The sequence below is a fragment of the Dendronephthya gigantea genome, unplaced genomic scaffold (assembly GCF_004324835.1).
Source record: "Dendronephthya gigantea isolate DGI-Jeju-01 unplaced genomic scaffold, DenGig_1.0 000000F, whole genome shotgun sequence".
In the NCBI taxonomy this organism is placed as follows: domain Eukaryota; kingdom Metazoa; phylum Cnidaria; class Anthozoa; order Malacalcyonacea; family Nephtheidae; genus Dendronephthya; species Dendronephthya gigantea.
Genome location: NW_021163010.1, coordinates 7,409,406 through 7,428,703, shown reverse-complemented (window position 1 = coordinate 7,428,703; position 19,298 = coordinate 7,409,406). Strand labels below are relative to the sequence as shown.

The 19,298-nt window shown below is 36.6% G+C and overlaps 4 protein-coding genes across 4 annotated transcripts; 3 read left to right on the top strand and 1 right to left on the bottom strand.

Moving 5' to 3' along the window:
* The first annotated feature begins 63 nt into the window (after window positions 1-63).
* LOC114521541 (insulin-like growth factor 2 mRNA-binding protein 3) lies at window positions 64-7,219 on the top strand. Its single transcript, XM_028542009.1, has 13 exons — window positions 64-626; window positions 1,160-1,205; window positions 2,653-2,698; window positions 4,005-4,068; window positions 4,579-4,636; window positions 4,921-4,969; window positions 5,117-5,241; window positions 5,574-5,660; window positions 5,805-5,844; window positions 6,320-6,426; window positions 6,606-6,670; window positions 6,751-6,814; window positions 7,087-7,219. The coding sequence occupies exons 1-13, from the start codon at window positions 611-613 to the stop codon at window positions 7,217-7,219; spliced, it is 900 nt and encodes a 299-aa protein (XP_028397810.1). The 5' UTR covers window positions 64-610.
* Window positions 7,209-10,605, top strand: LOC114518491 (insulin-like growth factor 2 mRNA-binding protein 3-A). The gene is made up of 7 exons (XM_028538495.1): window positions 7,209-7,259; window positions 7,928-8,008; window positions 8,398-8,493; window positions 8,851-9,030; window positions 9,460-9,594; window positions 9,754-9,864; window positions 10,249-10,605. Exons 1-7 carry the CDS (start codon window positions 7,230-7,232, stop codon window positions 10,303-10,305), a joined length of 690 nt encoding a protein of 229 aa, XP_028394296.1. The 5' UTR covers window positions 7,209-7,229; the 3' UTR covers window positions 10,306-10,605.
* Window positions 10,599-13,594, bottom strand: LOC114518481 (BTB/POZ domain-containing protein 8-like). Its single transcript, XM_028538484.1, has 2 exons — window positions 13,507-13,594; window positions 10,599-12,439 (listed from the first exon to the last, which is right to left on the bottom strand). The coding sequence occupies exon 2, from the start codon at window positions 12,425-12,427 to the stop codon at window positions 10,934-10,936; it is 1,494 nt and encodes a 497-aa protein (XP_028394285.1). The 5' UTR covers window positions 12,428-12,439; window positions 13,507-13,594; the 3' UTR covers window positions 10,599-10,933.
* A 98-nt stretch (window positions 13,595-13,692) lies between these two features.
* LOC114521286 (fas apoptotic inhibitory molecule 1-like) lies at window positions 13,693-17,910 on the top strand. Its single transcript, XM_028541665.1, has 3 exons — window positions 13,693-14,922; window positions 15,676-15,725; window positions 16,859-17,910. The coding sequence occupies exons 1-3, from the start codon at window positions 14,583-14,585 to the stop codon at window positions 17,015-17,017; spliced, it is 549 nt and encodes a 182-aa protein (XP_028397466.1). The 5' UTR covers window positions 13,693-14,582; the 3' UTR covers window positions 17,018-17,910.
* Window positions 17,911-19,298: the final 1,388 nt, after the last annotated feature.

Below are 19,298 nucleotides of genomic sequence, written 5' to 3'. Positions count from 1 at the left end.
ATGCGCATGCTCAGAGTATTATTTGCACGCAGTTAACTCAGATAAATGAACCAATCAAAATTGAGTATACGATAGAGTGAATGATAATATTGCTTCCTCGTCCATCGTTAGTCAACAGTAATACGGTATATTTTAAAAATACGGTTTTCATTACGTAGAAAACGTATTTTAAAATCTGAAGATCTCATTTCGAAGTACCAGGGCGCTTGAAGCTTGTGACATATCTCAATACTGGAATAATTGCGTCATAGAAATCAGCCAATCAACATTGAAGAAAAACGCACAAAAACAACCCGCGGTCATGTGATCAAGTGTATCTTTTCTGGCACGTGGGGTCGGTGATCTTGACGAACCTCGTGCGAGGAATTTACTATGAATTGTACTTGTGTTGTAAATTATTGTTGTTTCATCGCGTAGTAATCTGCTAGGAGTTTTCCTTCGTCAATTTGTTTGTTTTGTTTTTATCAACCGGCGTTTTTAAGTGTCGTTTTAACTTCGCCCACTGTGTATACCGTACTGATTTTATTATCGATCGTGGGCCGCGTGAATTCCACCATTTTATCTGCTTGGAATTTTATTACATTCTTCCAGTTGGCCATTGGAAATAAATATGGAAGATCTGAACGGTAGGTCTTTCTTGTTTCATTTGTACGAATGCCGATGAACAATTGCGGTTTTGCTTCGCTCAATTTTGACGACAGTGCTGGCGTCAGCTCGAACAGCTTTTGCAAACGAACTTGTTGTGGTTTATATTGAAGTCGGGAACAAAAGTTCGCTTTGTTCACCTGCAATATGCAACTTTGATTGCCTCGTTCACGACGTAGCATAAGGTGGCCTTCTAGTCGTGACATTAGGCTATGTAGCTGAGCAAGTGAATATATCTGGGCGGCTTTACAAGGCAAAACAAAGGTGCTATACACGTGTGAAATTGTACATGTTGTCTTTCAAAATATATCTGGCGTAGCTTCGTTTGTGTATTCCCGGTGAATCGTTTTATTGTCAATCTATACTTCTAGCTAACGAAAATAGAGGTTGTATTGAGATCAATCGATAGTTTAAACAGTGCTGTTCGTTTTGTTGCTCAGTTGTTTCTCTCTATTGAATTCAAAGTAATGTTTATTGCAAATTAACAACGTCCGTGTTGCTTCCCCCACTGTAGGTCAGGAGTTCATGGGCTCATCCGGCCAGAACCCTCCAGTCAGAAGGTATGTGACTTCGATGGCTATACACGTATGTTTCGTAAACATTCGTTTCTTTTGAACGGCCTGAAATTTTAGATGATAAACAGGAACTTCATAGACAATTCCTTTTGAAAAGAGATAAGTGGATATTCAAAATGTCTCATATTCATATGCCAGGACTTGTCTATGAAATAGTATCAGTACCCACTTCCGACTGCAATTTCTGGGGGAGCTTTGTTCAGATTAAATGTTGCAAAAGGAGATTGTTTAGATATAATAAAAAACCAACTGAAATTAATGTGTGAACAAGAGGCCAGTTGCATAGTTACAATCACATATTTAGAGACAAAAAAACCATGTTTATACCATGATTGACAATTATCTATGATTTAATGCACTTAAGATGCACTTGAGATGTATCTGGTGTGTTTATAATAGATACCTGGGGATTTTTTTAATAAATGCACACCCTTGATACATTCTACAATTTTACTTACGTTTAACTGTTGCACATATCTGAGTCCAAATCCAAGTATATAAAATATCACTAAGTAACCGAGAAACAATTTGGTACCATCTTTTAATAGCTTTAATATATCCAATCTATAGGATATATTAAACAACTGTCTAAAATAGACAAAAACACATCTAATCACATGTTTAAGGTACAAGTGTCATGATATAGGAGCAAGCCAGCCTTGGTAACTGGGTCAGTGTGCTCTACTAAAGCCTCTTACAGACAAGCAAGTTTTTTATGACAAGTTTTTTTATGACAAGTTACAGACAAGCAAGTTTTCTATGACAAGTTTTTATATGACAAGTTTAATTGTCCGTCTGTACGCCCAACTTTGACAATTTTTTCTATGACAAATACACTTGTTCAAAATCAAGTATACCAGCGGAGTATTTTGCATGCACACATTGTCCTCTGTACGATCACATTGCTAGCTGCAAACTAAATTGTCAAAGTAAACTTGTTGGCACGTTCACACAAGGAAATAAAACTGTTCAAAGAAAATTTCTGTTATAAAAAATATGTTGTACATACACAGTGCAAATGCCAATTAAAACTTGTCATATAAAAACTTGTCATAGAAAACTTGCTTGTCTGTAAGAGGCTTAAGTTCTATTGTTGCTAGACTGATAAATTATTAATTTTTATAAGACTTTTACCTGCCAGTTACAGATGCAAGTGGCAGCTGGGGAGGTTTATATACATTAGTTTGAAGTATGTCTTGAAGCTTAAGTACACTTGAAACAATAAGACACAGCTTAATTTGTTTTGCTGTCATAAAACTGAAAATGCTGATTGTGCAATTTAGCCCTTGTGTTTTTGGATATTTATTTGTAGGGAGGCATTTATCTCTTTATTAAACATTTAATAGTGCATATAATAAAATATAATATATTTGTTATTTTGTATGGTAGTAAAGGTAGTCGAAAAGCTAAATATATTTTTCAATGTTTTTAGAGGGAGGCTCCAGGTTTCCAAAGTTGGACCAAGTTTTAATTGGCAGGTACGATAAAACAACACATCAGTTTTAGTGCAAAGTTTCTGTGAAACTTTGCAGTATTGTGGTGAGTGGCGAAAATTCACATCAGACAGTCAGACAGTCAGTCAGTCATAGTGTAAACTCCGGGGGGCGGAGTGTTTTTATGCGTATAGTAGCTTTTTGTATATAATCAGTAATTTAAAGTTTTTAAATCAGTTTAACTTGCTTTATTTATTAATTCTCTTTTGCTAAGTTCACCAAAATATTGAGGAATTTTGACGGTTACTGTAAATTTTAAAGCATTGCTTTTCCGCGGTTTGGGTTTTGTTTCAAAGGGATTTGCGCAGATTTACCCCCGGAACACCCGATTTTTTCCTATACGTCGCAACTGCGCATGTGCCGTCGAGCCTTCAACATTATTCACGATGTAAAGAAACGACGAGCGACGAGCATTGCTTCAAAACATTCCGAGCGTAAAAATCGTGCAATTCTTTGAGAATCTACGCAATTTATCAACTTATGTTATGAATTACGAGCATTCAATTCGACACAAATATAATTTGGAAGGTTTATTCCATAAATAGAGCTAATAGGTTAGGAAGAAACGACACTGTGTTGTTTATGTATTGATAGATCTCTTACACGAATGACGAATATATATTATGTCGATATATAGCAAGTCGATACCTGGTATTCTGCATACAGTACATAAATGATACTATACAAAACGGACATTTTGTGCAGTAATCAAATCATTTTGGCGGTATACAGTATTGATTATATGTATATTGTTTTGTATCGATTTAGCTACGCGTCGAAGTATCCACATCATAGACATAATATGCACCGCGGTTTATTTACATTATTTACAACGCAACTATTTTGGCTATTCTTATGAAATGACGATAAATTGTTGCCATCATATAAATGTAGTGAATGTAGTCACAGTTGTTTGACGAAGAAAAGAGACTAAACTGAGAAAATCGCGTCCGGTTTACATGGGCAACTAAAATTATAATTTAATAGTGACAATATCCGCGGCTAACGTAACTTGAGTACTTTGAATAATTTCCTTTTGATTAATGTTTAACCTAGTTCATTATATTTTTACTGGCATAAGTCAAAATGTTTATGTTGGGAAAACGTGTTGCTTAGGTATTACAGGGCATGAAAACTTTGCACTATCCTTGGATCCCTAGTTTTATACTCACCCCATTATCAACTTTTAAAAATGCTTGTTCCACACAAAGTATAATAACTGTGGTGCAACACCAACTACCCATTATTAGTTATTTGTTGTTTCACTTGTTTGCGTAATTAATTTTTATAGGCATTTCAAACTCACATAGAGTCATATGGACAAATTTTTAAAACAACTTCTCAAACTGATGAAGGTAATTGAACTTCTTACAACTACAGTAAACATGATGGGGTATGAAGCATGTCTTGTTTGGACATAGAGCAACCAAACTATGCTTAATTTCCTTTTTAATTGTTAAAACCAACAAGTAGAATTGCATTTCTGTTTGGATGCTTATTATTGCTTATAGAATATTGCTTATTTTTAAGGTTTTTGTAAACATTGTCTACTTTCCAAAATGTGGTAATTTAAATTTTGGATTTAAGATATTCCATTCAAAAGTCTGAATAGTTATCATAGACCTGTACTTTTTTCCAGATATAAAAGAAATTTTTATAATAGCAACTAAAACCGAATAATTTTTATCAACATGTATAAAACCTTAATCTGCTTTTTTTCTTTGGTGGAAAAGCATTCACCATTGATCACCTAATATTTTGCATGGAATTAAACAACACATGTATACTTTGGCTGGAATATACTGTAATGTCAGAATTATGAAGATCCAATTTTGAAATAAGGTTTTTAATCTCTGTTTATGTAGATGACCAGTCATTGTTGACATGTTTTGTTGAATTTGCAGACCCAAATAATGCAAGAAGGTACAATTTGTAATACTGTATAGTTTTGACAACTTATTTTGGATTTTCTATTATAAAGTTATGGTACTGTACTTATATCAATCCTTCACTTTGCAAAATTCAAAATTTTCCACTGAATTTATAAAAAAAATTTTGAATCAAATTTGTCCCCAGAACTCTGCTGTTTGTTGTGTCACAAGGGGGGGGGGGGGTGTGCAATTTATTTTGGCAAAAGCTGAATCTGCAAATTTTGCCTGCAATTGCTTTGTAAAATATTCAGTTTTTCAATTTATATTTAACTAAAGGGCTGCAGATGATTTGAATGGAATTGATTTTGACGGTAGTAGATTAGAGGTAAGGATATCAGAGGTACAATACTTACATCAGAACTGGGTAGCAGGTTGCATGCAAGAAAAACTACATCATTCGACATTACCTTACTACCGAAGAACTCGTCCTAATATATGTGTATGTATAATGCTTACATTCGTTGTGTTGCAGCTAGCATATTTTGAGGATGATTCCCAACCATTATATGATGACACGACAAAGCAAAGGAATCGACAGGGCGGTAGAAATAGACCTCGATGGAATAGACAGAATAGTCATGCTAATATGCCTTTAAGGTGAGATATAAATTGAGATGTTCTTGTTATGATCCGGAAAATGCATGATCCAACTTTGATGTGCCTTTGATTGCAGCTATCTGGTTGATCGAGTTTTTTAGCAAATTTAGAAAAGAGGGATTAGCAAGTTTAAAAAAAAAAGTTCGTTAAGGATATTTTGTCTAAGACCAAAAATTGCCAAGCTTACCCGGCGTTTGCCAAAAACAAAAACAATGCTTTGCCAAACACAAAAAACCCCACCTTTTTCTGGTTTGAGGCAAACCCGTAATCTAAGGCAAACCCGTAATCTAAGGCAAACCGTCAGGATGCATTCAATTGCTTTTCATTTTTAGAATATTAATTCCTGGCGACATGGTTGGTGCTGTCATCGGAAAGGGCGGCGAAACGGTCCGCAAAATGTCAAATAACACAAATGCAAGGTATAATGTGGCTCCTCTTTACTCAATTTTTCACTCCTTGCAGTTGTTGATTTTTTTAGCTCCAATGAATAGGTTCTTCATCATGTACGCCGCGAAGTATCGATGCACCCAAAATATTTGCTAATCCGCCTGCTTTTATTTTAGAATTGATGTACATAGAACTGTTAATATAAATGGATTTAAGGTTTGTCTACAGTCATTTTCGTTTAAAAGCCTTAGCAACCTAATGTTGCGGAAGATTAAACACTACACCAAAACTGGAAAGTTCACTTCGAGTTACGAGCGGAAATTTCAAAACTATAGCTGAAAAGGAAGTAAAGAATATTTCCTATGATTCGCCGTTCTTTCTCCGAATGGCAATTATTTTAATATTTGTATCGCTAAAGTCTTGAAATTTCCACGCCGAAAAGACGTTTTCTTTTTGTAGCTTCATTTTGATAAACATTTTCTTCGATTTTCGTGCGATTTTCTTCTTTTGAAAATCACACAAAATCGCAGCCAAAATCGAGGTTTTCTTATACCAATTTCCCTCTGACTTTCCTCTTGGTCAAAGCTGTACACTCGTATATATATGTACAGTGCATTCTTGTATCACCGTCCCTTGGGTCGGCAGGAAAACGATACGTATATTTCATGTTATTTTTTTCTTGTGTTTTCAGCCTGTAACAATAACAGGCCAAACAGACAGACCAGGAGAAAATTGTAGTGCAGCATTTAGGGAAATACACCAGAAACTTATTGAAGAAGCAGAAAAGAAAGCTGAAGGGTAGGCAACAATAAACGTTTTTTGCACCGCACCATGTTTAGAGGGGTGGCATGTGGTCTTTAACGTTTCCGTCCTCCAAACAGATCTGCCTATTGTTCACAAAACAACAATTGGCCAGTATTGTTGAAAATGAATTGGGTATAGCAACATTGCTCAATTCTGTTTTTTTTTTCATCTAGGGAAGAACAGACGAGCATACCAATGAGGATGTTAGCGCCTGATTTGCTGATGGGTAGAGTAATTGGTGAGTTTCAAATAAGGTTGTCTTTCCCGCACAGTGTGGTTTTATATATTAGCGTTGACTTTATCCTCTTCGGTATTTAGGAAAAGGGGGTAGAAATTTAAAAGAAATCAAAGTAAAGACGGGGACAAAAATAGATGCAACTAGGTAATAAAAATAATAATGATGTGGTTGTTGTGTTTTTGTATTCAGTAAAATATACTCCTGCAAAAAAAGTTGTTAATATAAAATGAAGTTAGAAAAACTGTTTTTGGAAACAATTTTCATGGAGAATGACTAATTAATCTTATTAAATCAAAAAAGATATACATGTCTGACCATTTTTTTTCTGTACTAAAAAGAAGCGCGCTCTTGGGAAGAAGGTATTGTGTCTTACTCTATTGTGCCTATTAAAATCAAGATGTTGTTTTGTTCCTCAGAGATCCTGTCACGCCAGTTTTTAACGAAAGAATAATCACTATCGAGGACCCAAGTTTCGAAAATCCTGTTGAAAAATGTAGCAACGCGGAAGAGGAAATTAGTAGAATTTTACGGAAAAAGTTATCAGGATGATCTCAACAACATGGCGAACATGAATGGTCGCATGGCACAGGTAAGAAAAATTGGAATGGGTGCATATCATTTTTCCATGTTGATCCAGGTGTAGTGCTCTTGTGACGCATGGAATACACACAGAAAAATCCACATTTTGTAGCAAGTCAACAAATAAGCGCTGCATCAACGCGGTTGTGTTTCGCACTTGCAATTTTGGGTTGCCAACGTTTTACTTTGCAAACAACTCTCCATGGAGCAACTTCGTCAATTTTTTATTACCACCGCTCGGGACAAGCAGTGCGAACATTTTTTGTATAAATCTTGTGAACAGACTTGTAAAAACTTGTTTGCAGACTTTTTACAAGATTTGAGATTTCTCTCTGTATATGTAACTCGTACGATCAACACGGCCGTATATAGCTATAGGTTACCTGAGGCTAAAGGTTACCATATGTACTTTCCATAAGTATGGAATACTGCTAGTGTAAAAGGCCTGTTTCAGACGTCCAACTTTTCATTTGCTGAATCTAATGTTAGTGACCTAAAGTCTTTGTTTCAATTCGGCACATGAAAAGTTCGAAGTCTGAGTCAAGTGTCATAACTGAAATTATGTATGGGAAAACTTTTAATGCCAATGATATGGGTCTCATAATATTAATCACATGCTAAGTATGCCAGGTGTTATCCGTTATCGATTAAAAACTGCCATAATTTGTCGTTTTGTAGAATGCAATGGGGCCGTTCTCGAATCCTTATCTTATGGCAATGATCGCGCAACTCACCGGAGGACGTGGCATTAATGGCATGGTACGAATTCAGAGTACATATTTTTGGCTTAGTCAGTATATAAACGTGATCTTTGAACTCCTACTGCGCATGCTTTGCCAACTTTTTGAAGATATACATACAATACTCCTTTACTGCGTTATAGAATCAAGTTTCTATCATCATATGCGCATCTTGAAGCCACTATATAGGCCCTTCAATTCCTGCATGAATTTTTCCACACGCTGCTTTCTACTTTTCTCCACACGCTTTCTACTTTTCTCCCCAAAGCAAGGCAGTTACAGTAGCTATCAAAACATGAAATCTGCTGTGCTCTTTGTTGCTCTTTACATCTTAATGACACTATTACAGTATGTTTCGACACATTTCATTTACCATTTACCATAAATCGCTTTATTAAATTTCTCTAGCCTCCTCCTTATATGGGTAATGGTATGAACCCAGGTGGTTATATGTCGGCCAGTGGCATGCATTCACCATCTGCTCAAGGCGCTGCAAGCCAAAAGGTGAGCAACACGTGAAAAATCGCAATTTTTTTTAAGTACACAATACCTTAAAATGTGATAATTTTAGATACAAAATGACTACATTACTTCCTAAACGGTACATGCACACAAGTATATACTAGAAATATATGCACGCAATTTCCCCCCGCCTGAAGCAATTAGGCGATAAACATTGATTGTAAGGAAGCTACGTTTTCGTGAACACAGTAAGAAAATGTTGTGGTCGATTGATTTTGTTGCAGCAAAACAGACTCTTGTAAAACGTTTTTATGGTGTGTAGAGTATGGACACTTTGGTTTATTTCTCTCACGTTCCAAGACAAACACCCTGTAATAAATCCCTGTATCGTTGCATTAGATTGAAAAGATTCACATCGCTGTTCCAAAGAATGCTGTGGGTGCCATTATTGGCCGTGAAGGTTCTGTCGTCAACGGTATAAGACACGCTTCAGGTGCCTCGGTTCAAGTGTTGAAAAGTGACGAAGATGCTGTTGAAACTCTGGTTGAACTACGTGGCTATCCACATCAGCTTACTATGGTTTGTACAGATGTTTCGTAATCTATTATACTGCACTTGGTAAATCCATGCATGCATCTCGAGGCGACTGATTGCACACAGATAGGCCCCGAGAATGTAGTACTGCATATCTGTCACTTCATTGCGCAGGCTGAAATGCACGTAGTATATATAGGGTGTATGTGACTGGAAGAAAAACCATCGGTATCTACAAAGTTTTTCTGTAACAACCTGCTGTCGTAGGTTGTTAGTACTAGCACACTGTTCAGTTCTGTATTCATAAACCAGGAACAATATGCGCGCCTTTCTCATGTAGAGATATGTGCATGTAGCAGCAACGTTTACGCGTTGTGATTGGGGGAGACAAAGCCACCCTCGTCATCCCCAAGTGTAATGTCATATATATCACGGCATGGTGATTTTGATCTTCGTGTTTCCGCGTGATTGCAGGCTGAAGGGGCCATTTTCCAAAAGATACAAGAACAAGGGTTCGCTGGTCATCCACATCAAACTGTTCAATTACGAACAGAAATAAAAATCCCACCTGAGGCTGTTGGTCGTATCATTGGAAGGCGGGGTGCTAAGGTAATTGCAACTATGAAAGTACCTCTGAGCAAATGCCAAGCGTACGTATCTACATTTCCATTCTAAATTAATATTGAATCGCATGCGCCCTACCAATTGTTATTATGATAAGCCGGATAAATTTGATTTCTGTACTTAATTTTTATTAAATGATTGCAGGTTAGGTCACTTCAAGGTAGACACAGGGCCTTAGTTGAAGTTCCACGTAGTGTAAACCCGGACGAAACCGAAGTTGTTGTGCGTGTTCTTTCAGACTATCTTGGCAGTCAGGTATGGTCGTATATGGATGTGTAATAAATAGAGTTAGGCATTGCTTGATTCTGAAGAGTTGGTGCAGGGTTACTTGATTCTGAAGAGTTGGAATACTGTTATTCTTGGATTGCATGTGACGTCAGTGGGGCGTCGATGTCTAGACCCATTTCTCCCTGAGGGATTTATTGGTTCACTGTGTTTGTTGATTAGCCATCATACGAAATTTCATATCATTCGCCCAATCCCTTGAGGCGTGAACATCAAAACCACGTAAGGCTAACCAACTTCATATCACTGATGAATTTCTTTCATCAAAGCCACCAATTATACAGTGTGATTTCTCGACGTTTAATACCATATTGTCTTTGCAATGTGGTGACGCATTATTCGTTGTTATTCTAGGGTGTGCAAACGGAAATTCGCGAGATCGTCGCTCAAGTGGAAGCGCAAAGGAAGTAGGGTCCTTTTAAAGAAATCTCCGATCTGCCTAATTTTATTTTTTTTGAAGCTTTTGATGTTTAATTTGGTTTTATTCCTATCACTATCATCTAATTAAGTATCAGGCCTATATCTTTGTAGTTTACCCATAAAGTTGTTGTAATTCCCATGATCAAATACTGTTATATACTCAATGCACGTTATATCTGAAAACCAATCGTTTACTCGATCTATATAATCTCTCAACACTCTCGATTGTATGTTTACTGCATCCTGAGCTGTTTTTGTAATATTGTACATGTAATATAATGTACAAATTTATTCCTTTGTGATTGTCTTTATTTTACTATTTAATTCTGGGAACTCTTTAAAAAACTAGCCATTGAAAATCCAGCAAAACGAAAACACACCAACCAATAAAGGAGCCCTTTCAATTGAGCCAGTCGTCTACTCTAATGGTCATCGTTGACTTGTACGACTGTATGCATAAGATGGTGATTCATGATAGACCGGTCGAATGTTTATGGTATGTGTAATTGAAATATTAATAATGCAAATAATGATTTTATTTTTCATCATATTATCAATGTGTAACAATGTTGCTGATACCGAACAGTTAGCATGTAAATCTCATTTCATCTGAATGATTTTACAAATCGACAAAAAACGCACTACTTTTTAGTTCCTGTTGCTTTGACGGAGAAATCTCCTTCCAGGCGTTCGTTTGTGAAACTGGCCCAATTCTGCCAATAATAAATTTCTCACATCGCTTAAGGCTCTCCTGTATGACCAGGAAGCTGTCCGAGTCAAGGTCAAACGGACTACAGTAATGTCTTTCACTTTCGTCCATCGAAACAAGTCTGTTAACAAGTTTTTGTAAGCCTTGGAAAACATAGCAGCAGTTTGATACCGCTTGTTTTCTCAGTACTTCATTCAGAAACTGCTCTAGGAGAGGACTTGAATTGTTGGCTCCTATAAAAAAAGCCGAAATGGTTGGCAACTCGCACACATATTGAAAGTTTTCTATAGCTTCTTTCAGACAAGCGTCGTGTATCTCCTCCACAAAAGTTACAACTGGTTGAGTCCAGCTTGTGTTGAGGTTATTTAGTGAAGCGAGCAAAGTATTGCACTTCAGCCATGTCACCGCGACTGTTGAAGACGACAACTGTTTGAGTATTCCCTGTTGCACGTCACTTTGGAATTTCCCAGATAATTGAGGAAAATGTTTGCACTCTAGCGTCTTCTGAAAATTTTTACATATCCACTGAATGCATTGTATTTGGAAATTGTGTGTGTGGTAGAAAGGTTCACACAATTTCAAACAATCGTACACTTGAGGTATACAGTACGTGCAGGGCTTGTGAAATAAATGGCACTTGGTAACCTTCAGGTCAACCACAATTAAATCCACCAAATCTTGCAAACCATACATATCGGCAACCGGGAGTACTTTTGAAACGGGAAAACTTAGAATATCTTGACTCGCGCCGTAGATGAATTTCAGAGTGGCAAGAAATACGTCGGAGCTAACATCAGGTATTGTAATGCTTGATGAGGACTCTTCTCTCCATGATGATGAAAACATCGCGGAAAAATAGTCACAACGAGCAGCCAAAATTGCTTTGTGGGCCATAATACACTTTCCCTGTACAGAAAACTCGACATCTCCTGTACATGTTTCATTTAAGAGTGATAGCAAATCAGTGGACAATGAAACGTCCTTGTCAGTTGGATATATCCCACTCTTTCCCTTGTTCAAGGTCAATGCTTCTTCAATTGATGTACGATCTATGTTATCTTCAGAATATAGTGTCTCAACCCATTGTTCTAAATCAGCATATGTCACCTTCTCTGTGATGGTAACCTTGCGTGATTTAGGCGGCTGGCTTTGAATGAGATTGAAAAATTCAGGAAATCTGGCTTCCAAAATAAAGGAATGAACAGGAAACTCGTTGGAATGAGATACCAGTACTACATCGCTGTATTGAGGATCTTTGAAAATCTTCTTTATATCATTTCGCAGTTTCTCTTTTGTTTCCAATAGTATCGACTGTCGCACTTTCTCTTCTTTCTTCTGGAATGTTGGTGTTGGTTTAAAAGTGCGAAATCCTGCTTTTGACTTAGTTGATGTTCGATTAGCCATCTTTTACTGTATCTGAAAAGAATAACAAAACTTTTAACAAAGATAGGTTGAAATACTTCATTGTAGTCATAGCTGTAGACTTTTAATTTTGGTGTGCTATTTGCCATGATGTAGTGTATATGTATCAGTGAGACAAGAGTATCACTACAAGCGCCTCGTGGATTAGGAGTCTCTGGGCATTACTTTTTCCCTTTGGAACTGGTTGGTTGTTGGTTGAACTGGTTGGTACTGTGATTAATCCAGTTGTACAGACTATAGGGACTGCCTTTTAAATGCAATTTCACCTTGGCAAGTTCAAAAGCTGTGCGGCTGTACTGGACTGGTAGAATCATAATTAGTGCCAGCATTGCTTAATTGAAGCAAACCAGCTTTTGCCAATCAAACATAGAGTTTTTATTTTAGAGGTAATAAACCCAATAATTGCAGTGAATTACACTGGCTTTGACCAAAAGCCCTTCCTTTCCTCATGAACTCATTGTATAACAACAATCTATTTTATTCTATTCTATTCAAGGAATCAATCAAAGCCTTCTATGAAAAATAAAAATATATTCCAGAATGTGAGCTAAGTGCTCTTCTCACCTTCTCTAACAAGCCAGTTATGTGGCCTTGAAAATGAATATCCTAAATGTTGTTATAGTCAGGGCACATATTATAGCTGCATGGGGATCTAAATAATCTATGTCAGTAAAAATCTACTCTACTCTCAGTACTGTGTACCTCTATTAAACACCAGGGCATACAGTGCCATATACAAATTATCACCTTTTTTATATAATATTTCCCCATTTACAATTGTTTATTTAAATCTTCAAACAAATGTATATACACATTTGTCAATTAAACCAATAAAATATATTCACTTACATAAACGAAAAGCCTGTTTTTATAAAAGACCAGTAAGTATATAGGCTGTATATTTATTATAAATGTAGCACTAGGCACTATAGCTTATAAAGTAAGGTTATTTTTTATTTTAGCAGCTCTTCTTCATATATGTATGTCAAATTTAAGTCCTGCCTACTGTACAGATCACCTTCAATGCCAAAAATAAGCCATATATAAATACAAAACTTTACCTGAAGATTAGAAAATAACTCCTGTTCGACAACAACCAAGGTATGTATATACATAGTTATGGTATATATTAACTTCCAAAAGTTCGGCTTATTCTGGTCAGTGGCTCTGGTCTAAAAGAAAAAGGAAAATGAATGGAATACAAGGAAAGTGGAAACATGTGTTCATTAAAATCAGTGATTAAAATGGCTCATTGCCACTGAGCTATACAACAGGGAGTCCTCCTCGAATTTCTGTAACTTCGTCGCCATCTTTTTTGCTTCAGTTGATGATGGCGAGCACTCCCTTCAGTCCAGGAATTATAGTACAGCTCAGTGCTCAATGCATTCAATCATTTCAATGGTTCAATCATAGTCTCACAGATCAACCAAGTTTGGAACACTCAACATTTCAACATGGAAGGTTTTAAAAGAAAAGACTGAAAAGTGTGAAAAGACAAGTATCCATAAAAGTGATAAAACATGGTTGCCTTTAGTCTTTGTTCTCACAAGGTATCAGACTACCAGTCTCTTAAAGCTTGATTAGCACAGTACAACTAATCCTAGTGTAAATTTTAATCAGCTGTTTTTGTTGCAATTTAACCCAATTTTCGTCATGGTTATTGTTTGTTTGTTTCTGGCAGCTTTCAAAATTGAACGGCCCTAACTTTTAACTAGATAATATAAGGTGTTGTGTGATTTGAGTCTGTTGACACACTTTTGAAAGTTTGGTTTTTCAGTTTGCCTTCTTCATCCGTTTCCTGTAACGTTGGAAATAACTGTTTCCAGAAAAGCAAAGTGGAAACACTATTATTTTGACAGCCTCTAAGCAACCGGCGTTCGTGAAATCGATTCTATTATTGTGTGTTTGACTTGTTGGATTCAATCGAACTTTATCTGTGCTTTATGCACTAAGCTAAGCTTCTTACGTTTCAGCTAACATATATTGTAGTCGTAAAAAACGAAGAGGCATCGAGGTCGTCATATTGGGTATGCCTTATACTCATATTCGGTGCCATAAGTAAACGATAATAATTATTTAATTACAAGGAACGTAAACATCTTCCAAAATTAGCGTTCGGAAGACAAGCGAGACTACGATGGCTACAGATATTGTAGCAACTTGGGACGTTGCTTTATCTGATGGCATACATACCGTTCTCTTTGAACATGGTACGACCACTGGCAAACGAGTCATAGTTTTAGATGGGGTCGAGATCCTGCGACGAAACTGGATGTTTCGTTTAGTGGGAAAGGAAGAATTTCCCATTGGCAGGAAAACAAAGGCAACTATACGAATTGAAGCTGTGAGCGGTTTTTCGTATGAGTATACGCTTGATGTTAATGGTAAGCCGCTAAAAAAGTTCACAGAAAACCGAAGGAAGACAGCAAAGGTTTGGAGGTTTATTCACGGTGGTGTAGAAACAAGAGTTGTTTTTGGTAAGTGGAAACTTAATTAGAATTTTAAATTTTTACATATAAAATATATATTTAATGCAATATTGATGAACTGCTGTAGAAATGTCTGATAATCGGTCCATTGGTCGATCGGACATTGCAACACACTCTAGAGGCATGGAAATGATAGAATAAATATAATACAACAATGAATGTTGTTTTTAGTTCTGAGTTATCCAGTCAATTTTATTGTATATATGTTGTGTCTAATTTGAGACAGTGTGTACAATGTACATAACATCAATGTAATTTGCTAGTGGAATAATATGGTACCCATGAACTCCTCTTAATTCCTATTGTACTCATTGTGCACACATCCACTGGCCTCTGAATTAATTAGTTTAGCAAAAATTTACCTGCCTGGATCAATAAGTGGTTGGCAATATCTGTCACAAATAAAAGTCTGAATAGAAGGTACCTGGTATTGGTAAAACACAAGATTGTTTGTAGTCCCTTTTTTGAAACTATAAAAGAAGATTGAATTGTAGCAATCAAGCTTTCTCTGTACTCTAGAATTACAATAATGCACACAATAAAAAGATTACAGTTATACAAATTGTGTGGACAATGTGACAATTAGTCAACAACCAGGTCAGCAAGAGTGGTGTTATCCTTTCTGGCCTTAGTGAACATTATTACTTAAATCAATAAGTCAACAAAAACCCAAGTGATTTTTACTTAACTCCAGTTGCAGAATACTGCATGCTTGAGGACTCTCTAACTTATTCTTTTTAGAAAAGAATAGCATGGACGTGTGGTGTAATGGAGAAGTACTTGAGACTGCAGTGAGTTTACAATATATATCTTGTTTATTTTACGACACATTAATAAGTGGGTGAAGAGGTGTTTTTGCATGAGGAAGTGATCAGAGGTTGAATAATCAATGTGTAGCTGAGTATATAATATCTGGAAGACCTAATACTATAACTAATAACTAGAATAAAATGGTTTTCAACAAGAAGGCATAGCTTATGTACAAGCATGTTCAAATTGGGTCATCTTAGTTGCATTCTGCTGATGATTGTGAGCCGAATCATCTGAAGAACATCTTGCTTGACTTTATTCACAATGCCCATTTTACATCTTAATGTAAATGAGCTGCCACAGCATTGTTTATTAAAGGCAATACATTTTCACAAATTTGCATATACTGTATTAACTAATATCAATTTGCACAATATTGCACCTGCAGTTTACAACACAGTGCAGCAAATGTAAAGAAAGACATTCAATCTCAATCGTATTTCACATTGCACAATATGCCTATTTTGAACAAGAAAAACAAAATTTGGCAAGAAGTATTTTAAATACATAAACAATACTACTCTCTACAGGATGCCTGCCCAATGCTGTCGTTAACTTCAAGTATACTGCAGAACTGCAACTATAGCTGGCATAAACACAAAAAAAGGCATAAGTTCTGCAAGTGCCTTGGCAAGCTTTTAATACATGCACGACCACCTGTACATATTAGTGTATGTTATAGTACAGATGAACTTTCTGTATGCTAACATATCGCTACATGTTATTGGTTTATTTGGTGTTCTTTACGTCATGTGTCTAGAACCTGACTGAGCATGCATATGCAAAGAAATATACTGTAGCTATATATATAATACATGTAGGTAGAGGTGCAGTAATTCCACCATTTTTCTGCTCTGATTATGCGTGATCAATTCGTTTTCAGATCAGTGTTCGTTCTTTTACCATGCACCCAAGCCATAGAATAGGCCTTAAAATTACCATTAAAATTCAAACAGCAGCTTAATTGTTTTGCAAAACTGTTGTTAGCTTAAAAAACATAAGTAGTGTAGGTTTCTTATCTGGTATCACGAAATTTGACGCATAATGACGAATTGTGGCATTCGAAGGAAAAGAGGGAATACAGTTGATGAATAGATTTTTGAAATATTTCTAGGGAGAATTTGTTGATGGTGGCACTGAAACGCATTTCAAACTCCACAATAAATACAATGCTTATATCAAAGCAATCAGTTCTGGAAAGCGAAGGAATGGGATCATTCACACATTGTTTGTTGAAGACCAAGAAATTCCAGAGACAGATATGGATGTCTAAACGAAGAACCATGGACGTAACGATATATAGGTGCTTATAGTTGACGAGTGCCGGGTGGGATAAATATTCGTATATATTGCCATGTGCCCATGTGCTGGTCTTAAAAAATGGTTGCTCGTACATTTATGAATATACATCCTCCCCAAATTATTGTGACAAGTTACGTCCATGTGAACGACCTCGTGCTCCATTTAGATTGTAACAGTAGGGAAAGTGGCTTGTAATGAAAACCATAGCTAATTCTGTTCACCTAATGTAAATGTGCAATCTGATTGGCTGGCTAATATAGCTGACGATGAGAGCTAGATGGCGAACAGGGAATTACACTAGACTTTGACAAACTGGAAAACACCAATTTTTACCATTAATTTTAATAGCCACAACGACAATAAAAAGACAGAAAAACTTAATTCTTTACCGTTTCGTGTTAGATCTAGAAACCCCTTCTCCTTGAATATAAAAAAGTATTTGCATTGTATAATACTTAAAAAAATAAAATACAATCAGCAGTGTTTTAATTCTATCCCAGGTTTAAACTAGGTTAATCTCTGTTAGAGAGTTTGGGAAATACGACAATGTCAACTGCAACGTTGCGCATCAACCATTGTATCGGTCATTAAAAGACAAAATAAAATGTAAATTACGTGGTCTCAAACATTGCACATTGCCGTAGTTGCTGATACTTTTTCGTAATTTCCACCAATTTCGCGGGGCATGACCGCGTGTACGCGGCAACAGCTAATGTGATCAATGTTGTTCAGAGTGTTGACATGCTATTAACAAACTTCGGACAGGCTCACGAAGGACCTGCCACACTCTGTAGCAGTTGTTCGTTGGCTGTGAAAAAACACAAATGGACCTGGAAGACATTTGAACCGGTCAGTATCAATCGCATATGCTTTGTGCTATAATTTTATACACATTATGCTTTGTGCTATAATTTTATACACATTAAAAATTCTCCAGCTTGCCTAATATTTTCAACGAAGTAGTTGAGGTTACCTACTGTATTAGAAAAAATATACGTTGTATTAGAATAGAAATAGAAAGTTTATTAATCCATCTTCAGAAAGTACTATGGATTTATATTTTATGATACTTACATATATGCTGCAAAATTTAAATTAGTAACTGTAATTCATCATTTTATACAACAACTAATGTGCACGCAATGGTTATATAAACGAACTTTAATGCCTATCTCTAAATCTAAAGCCCGTTTTCCACTAGGCGAATTTATTCGCGCGAACAGATAAAAAGTAGGAAGCGATTCTCCTTTTCGCGGCGAATTTTTTCGCAAACCAATCACAGCACCGGATTTCAGATATCGCATCGCGAAGCTAGAAAACTAGATTTACCGCTATAGATTTGTGGGAAATGTTCCAGAGACACTGAATAATTCACACCTGCATGATCACTTCGCTTTGTTAAAATATCTAAATTAATATGATGCTACAGCTCGCTCGCTCGGTGTTCAGAAGTACATGTATTGTCCATGCCATGAATTAACATGATTAACTCTATAATGACAAAACCTGTTCTCGCGCTGTCTAAACACCCTTCCCCATTAAAGTGTCCTCTGTTTGACAGCTTTAATGTCACCCATCGTGTTTCGTTTCATTCTTCTTCGTTCATTGCGATTTCGATTATACGCGATTTCTTGCCGTTACTTCGGTGCTCTCGAAGGTCCCTCAGTCGCGTCTGGCTTATCGTTATTTCCCACATTAGGAGTTTTTTCTTACATCTCGCCCGTCTCGGTTTCCCCTCCTTTTTCCTTCCTGCCATTTCGTCTGTCGACTCGACAATTTCCAGGTCACATACTAGTTGAAGTGGTTTCTCAACAATATAACCATTTCCTGTCTTTAATTTGTATCCTCTCAAAACATTATCTCGACCTCGGATAACGTCGACAATTCGTCCGATTCGCCACTTCTTTATTTTACTGTCATCTGTTATAAGAAGAACGATTGATCCTTTCGACGATAATCCTTCCTCGGTGTTGAAAACCTCGCGGCGCCTCTCCTGAAGAGCGTGGACGTACTCAGTGTGCCAACGCTTTTTAATGCATGTGTCCTCGACAACCTTGGAGAAATCTCATTCGCTTGGTCGCCTCCTCCCTCTCGTCCATTTTTTCTACGTCCTCTTCAAGGAAGTTTGCTGGCTGACTAGGAAGAAGTAAATTTGGTGTGATTACAGGTTGCTCAAATTCTTCACCTTGCATGGTAGCAAAGCGGGAGGTTGTTCATAAAACATTCAACATCCAGCAGAACTTCTTCAAGCT